The sequence below is a fragment of the Orbicella franksi genome, chromosome 14, assembly GCF_964199315.1.
Source record: "Orbicella franksi chromosome 14, jaOrbFran1.1, whole genome shotgun sequence".
NCBI classification, from domain to species: domain Eukaryota; kingdom Metazoa; phylum Cnidaria; class Anthozoa; order Scleractinia; family Merulinidae; genus Orbicella; species Orbicella franksi.
Window position 1 is genome coordinate 6586068 of NC_138158.1, and position 6000 is coordinate 6592067.

At 38.8% G+C, this 6000-nt stretch overlaps 1 protein-coding gene across 1 annotated transcript in view; it reads left to right on the forward strand.

Annotated features, from left to right (window-relative positions):
• The window catches only part of LOC145468206 (uncharacterized), a 47070-nt gene extending 41918 nt beyond the window's left edge, over nucleotides 1-5152 (forward strand). Inside the window, exons 12-16 of the mRNA XM_081451883.1 lie at nucleotides 1428-1740; nucleotides 2902-2944; nucleotides 3330-3596; nucleotides 4092-4388; nucleotides 4645-5152. Coding sequence (XP_081308009.1) covers nucleotides 1428-1740; nucleotides 2902-2944; nucleotides 3330-3596; nucleotides 4092-4388; nucleotides 4645-4955 — 1231 coding nt within the window. The 3' untranslated portion in view covers nucleotides 4956-5152. The remainder of the gene's footprint in view (nucleotides 1-1427; nucleotides 1741-2901; nucleotides 2945-3329; nucleotides 3597-4091; nucleotides 4389-4644) is intronic.
• The last annotated feature ends 848 nt before the right edge of the window (nucleotides 5153-6000 follow it).

Consider the following 6000-nt stretch of genomic DNA (forward strand, 5'->3'; position numbering starts at 1 on the left):
ACGTGGACATAATGTAGGCCTAGTGAAAGTTTTGTACGTTAGCTCTTGGCCCGGTGTTGTGGAAATGTAACCTTGGGGAACAGGGCTGGGAAAATGAAGGAGCAACGTTTCTTCTTGAAATAAATGTGATAACATTGGGAGAGTACTTAAACCGCAAACTTTCAGAGTGCTGCACCCAAGTTCTTCTGCAGTGAGCTCAAAATTTATCTTTGTCTTTCACGTCCTTGTATCTTCGTTGTGGACGAGGAAAGTAATAAGCTTAATTTTCCTGGAAGACCTTTGGCTGTCATGGAAAGACAGTTTCTTAGAAGTACATTATATATTGGTTGCTACAAAGTTTGTATGAGGGATTTCATATCTTTTGGTGTTGTTCAAAAGCAAAATATGGTTGTTATGCTAGCTCAATGCACTTTCTCATTTAATTGATTTAAATAACCGGATCATGAGCAAGCTTTTTAGTAGGGATTATTGGTTGCATATTTGTACTTACATGTACCCTTCTAAAGCTGACAACAATGGCATTCAGGCGACTGAAAAAGCATAACAAATAGAAATAGTGTCGGATAGGATGTCCAACTATCATTGTCGCCGTTTGTTTAAAAGTAAAATCTGATTGACTCTTAAGCATAAGTTTCACTGGCCATGTCCATGTTTTTTGCTGTTATTTTACACGTCTCCAGGCTATATTTACAGGTAAACGCTGTTAGTGGGTAAATAAGTGTGCGTGTTATTATCTTGGTTGACAACTTTCGTTATTTCAATGGGAAAATAAAGCTGATTGATACTAATACTTCAAATGAATACTGGGTGGTACCAATGGTTTATTTCTTAGGGATCTTTGTATTGTGTTCTTGGGCAAGACACTTTACTCTCACAGTTCCTCTTTCCACCAGTTGTACAAATGGGTATATGCGAAATTAATTCTGGGGGTAACCATGCAATGGACTGGTATCCCATCCAAGGGAAAGTAGAAATTGTCCTAGTCGCTGCATGCTACGTACACCAGAGATAAGCTCCGGCCTGATTGGCCACTGGGCTCACACGCAAACTTTACCTACTTGCCCTACCTACATTGTTTGCTGTTGGTATTAGTCCTATAATTGTTATTACATTTATGGGTAGTACAGCCCATACTGGGTGAACAAGTTCAACAGTTCCATGGCAGTTTCACTGTTACGATTTTTACGAATAACAAACTAACTGGACGACAGCAGTTCAGTAAAGATTACCGTTAAGCAGTATTTCTCAGATTGGCAAAGTTTGCAACTTTATCCAGATTTCTGAAATGTTGATGGTTGCACTGATCATGCTTCGCGCCATAATTACTCTTCATTTTCCAGGTGTGTATTACTTCGTTTAACACCAATATATCTGTTTTTCCAGTCTTGTTCTTGGTGAGTTACAAGTTCATTGTCACAATCTTGCAGATTCTTTCAAGTCATCGTCATAACGGTTAGCTCACACTATTCTTGTGTGGTAAACTCGCCGGAAAGTTTTACACCACAGGATCTGGTGACATATGATGAAGCACACGAATCGCTAGTTCCTGCAGCTTATGTGACTTTCCAGTTTAGTGGAAACGACTTTGATAATTACCAGGAATTTATTGTTGGAAGTGGAGCGCAATCAAATAGTAAAACAGGAAGAAAGAGAAGCTGTGATAACAAGGAGCAGTATTACAACAAACCACTCCAGCCAGATACCAACTACAGAGTGTTCCTCAGGGCTTTTGTTACTGAGGTATTGTAACCACCTCTTATCATTTATAACTACAGTTTTGCTTATTAATGCCGGTGGTAACTGTCAAAAATATAGATGCATAATCCCGACTCAAGTTAAACGTTCCTATAATTTTGCAATCTCCTTCCGCAGCACAAGCAAGTCAAGTTGTCAAATAAAATGCTATATTAGTGTGCTCTATTCTCTTTTGTTTCTTGGGAATACTCATCCTTCGTGCCTTTCTAGTCTTTCTACAAATTTTAACAATGGCCAAAGAGCTTAATTGAATTTTGTACGTGCAGTAATTAATGTCACAATACCATCTGTGTATGGTGACATTTTCGCCAAGTAAGGTATCAACAAACCTTTGCAATGAGATGGCATAAATAGTAGATGTACATGTTCAAAGGTAAACGTTTTCAACATAACCTGTTCATATACACGTACTTGTATAGGAGTTAAAAAAGTTAAGCTGTGGAAACAAGGCATTGTTGCAAGAATATGTATACATTAACCTTCAAACGTTTCAATAAGGCGAGATTAAAAAAAGAACGATTATCGCTGTGCATAGTTTTCGTTAGATTCCAGTGGGCGCTAAATCCGTAAGAAAACTCTCGCAATAAGCGGGTTAATATTTGTGTGATTGTTTGTCTGTTTGACAGGTCAGCAATCACGTCAAAGTTGTCTGGCTTGCTAAACTGACCGATGTGATTTCAATTTTCTGAGAAGATATAAGTTTCTTAGTGGATAGTTTGCTTTCAACCCTCTGATTTGCTTATTGTATAAATACAGATACATCGTTTTTAAGGCTGAAATGTAATTTTAGTGTAAGGAGGCTAGGTGTGTAATGGTTAGTGCTCCAGAATCCGGATCGATCAGTCTGGGTTAAACCCCTGCCTGGTTCATCGTGTTGTGTTCTTGGGCAGGACACAATATTCTCACAGTGCCTCTCTCCACTCAGGTGTATAAATGGGTACCGGCAAATTTAATCTTGGGGTTAACCTTGCAATGGACTAGCATCCCAGTGAGGGTGGGGTAGTCTACGGAAACCGGAGATAAGCACGGGTCTGAGGCCGCCACTAGGCTCGAATGCAGCCTTTTTTTTTATTGCAGTAGAATTTTATTTATTTTTTCAGTATTGGTGAAGTTGTGTGCTAATCAGTTTTGTATGTATCTTTGTAGGTGCTGTATATTTCGAGCAACTTCGTAGAGATTAAGACCAAAGGTATTGGAGAATAAAATTCGTTGTTTTGGGTTGGATATGTTGTGTTTTAAATTTATCTGTGGTTTTATATTTTGCATTTGCATTGTGTGAGGTTCAAAAACAAAACAAAATGAAAATCAAAGTGGTTGAATTTTGAACCAAAAAAAATTTAGACAGATTCACGAGGAACAGAATGCAAGATTGTAAACTGATACGGACATTTAAACGGGGCAGTCCTGTTGCCTGGTAAGATGAGTTCGGTAACAGTGTCGGCTAGTTGTACTTGGGGAGAGGATGGAGAAGATACTGTAGGCCAAAAAAGAGGTTTCTGTGGTGGTCAGTATACAGCCCTCCCTATATTGCAGATATGTTCTGAAAATTAAAACCTTTGTTCTTAAACTCTTAGAGAAACCTGCTGTCAAGAAACTGCCAGAAAAATCAATTTTACCGGTTGGCGAACTGGTATTGTTGACGTGTGAGGTCACCGGAGATCCTGAACCCTCTGTTACGTGGACTAAAAATGGAAATAGCTCTATACCACGGGCTCAGTTCAAGAGCGGTGGTCGTATCCTTGTTATTAAAGACGTCCTTCCTGTTGACAATGGTGTTTATGAATGTAAAGCTTCCAATAAGTTTGGAGAAAGCCGCACATCTACAGCAGTAATAGTCGCTGGTAAGGTGCACTGACTAGAAAAGAGATGATAACAAAATTTAGAGAATTTATACAACTGTTATAAGCAGAGTTTTGGCTTAATCCATCGTTAATCCTTTGAAAAAATTGTGAAACGACATTGGATGGACCGGAAGAAGGCTCTTATATCTAGCTCACTCTATGGATGTTCTCAGATTTTAAAAATTTTAAGGAAACGTATGGAAAATTGCAACCCTTCCTCTTATCACCCCACTTTCTACTATGAGGGGAGCATCACTGAAAATCCTGGGTCCAAATCCATCATTATGTGGGTGGAGTCTGTTGTGGGCTCGTTTCCTTTACTCCGAGGGATTAGCTCGTAGTATAAAAATACAAGTATTGCACTATCGTAGTCTATTGAAGCAGTTGCAACTTTTAAATCTTTTGAAAGGTTTATAAAAATGGGTTTTGGCGTAGTTCTTATAAGGACGCTGTTGTGCAGGTTTAATTGTTTTTTTCTTTTCTTTTGACGCACAGTTCCACCCAGAATAGCTAAAGAAGTTTCCCCATCCTCAGTGATATGTGAAAGGCAAACTCTTTGTACTTTATCTTGCCATGCAACTAGTGGCAGTCCTTTTAATTACTCTTGGACAAAGAATGGTCAGGTCCCAGTTAGTGATGATATTAAAATCATGAACAACGTCATTGTTCTCACGCCTCGAGATGCAGAGGATTATGGGGTGTATGTGTGCCATGCTACAAACAGCTTTGGTTCCACAGCTTACAAAATCACCTTGTCAGAGGGTCACAAGTCTTCAACGTCTGCGTTTTCATGTAGGTGCAAGTAGTTGGTAAATGTTGTTAAAACATAGTACGTTAGCTACTCAATAGTCATGTATCTACTGAATAATGTCACAACCAGGTCAGGGACAGAAGTACAAACCACTTTGCTTTTCTTGTGATTATTAATGTTTTGTAGATTTTTTTGAGTAGGTCGTAGATGATTCAGCTCGCTCAAGTATAATGAATTTATTAGCCAGCTCTTATCTGGAGTTGCAGTTTTGATTTTTTCTTCTCTTTTGACGCACAGTTCCACCCAGAATAGATAAAGATGTTTCCCCATCTTCAGTGATATGTGAGATGCAAACCCTTTGTACTTTATCTTGCCATGCAACCAGTGACAGTCCTTTCAATTACTCTTGGACAAAGAATGGTCAGGTCCCAGTTAGTGATGACATCAAAATCATGAACAACATCATTGTTCTCACGCCTCGTGATGCAGAAGATTATGGGGTGTATGTGTGCCATGCTACAAACAGCTTTGGTTCCACAGCTTACAAAATCACCTTGTCAGAGGGTCACAAGTCTTCAACGTCTGCGTTTTCATGTAGGTGCAAGTAGTTGGTAAATGTTGTTAAAACAGAGTACGCTAGCTACTCAATAGTCATGTATCTACTGAATAATGTCACAACCAGGTCAGGGACAGAAGTACAAACCACTTTGCTTTTCTTGTGGTTATTCATGTGTTGTAGATTTTTTCGCGTAGGACGTGGATGATTCAGCTCACTCAAGTACAAGCAATTTATTAGCCAGCTCTTCCCTGGAGTTTTTAAGAGCAGCTTCGCCTAAATATCAACTAGACTTGGAAATAGCGAAAAAATCGAATTTCTTCAAACTCGCCCATAATGAAGCCCTACGGGCACTAGTTACAAAAATATTGTTTTAAGTTCGATAAATCAAAAATTATTTTTTTTACGCATTTTTTTCGTTCGATGCCCCAAATCGGCCAAAATCGATCGAAAATGAGCGGCATATTCAGAGGCTCGTAAACTCAAAAGTAAAAATCTTCATAACAAACTGATTGCACGTTGTATTTGTACTTCCTTTCTTGTATATTTAGAGCTAAACAGATCGCGATTTGATTAGAACTAAAATATTTGACGAATTTTCAAAGGTAACAACCCAAGACAGCTAAACAAGAGGTCTACATTTAGCCTATTTTCAAATGCTAAAAAGGCGTTCTGGTACACGGCTTTTCCCAAAACGACTTCTTTGGTCTGAAAGAGCATTGTTTCTTCTTCAAATTAGTGAAATAAAATTTTTGGGTAAATAAAATCGCGAGCGCTGAGATAGCGAACTAAATGCAGTACTTCTTTCTGAAAACGTGACCTTTGACCCAAGCGTAACGGAAACCGATTACTGCAAGAAAACCCGGAAGAAAAGCAAACGCTTCGTTATTTTGAAACATTTTCAAGTGATTTCTCGCCGAAACCGTTATTGCAAGAAACTGTTTCCAGATATGAAATCTTACAGGGTCAAAGAAGGAGCTAAAGGGCGCATTTTGACACAATAACTTTGTTTGCTGAGATCTTGGATTAACCTTCAAAAGATGCTGGATCCAGCTTTGGAAACCTCTAAAAGAAGAAATGGTTAATGTTCCGTGACC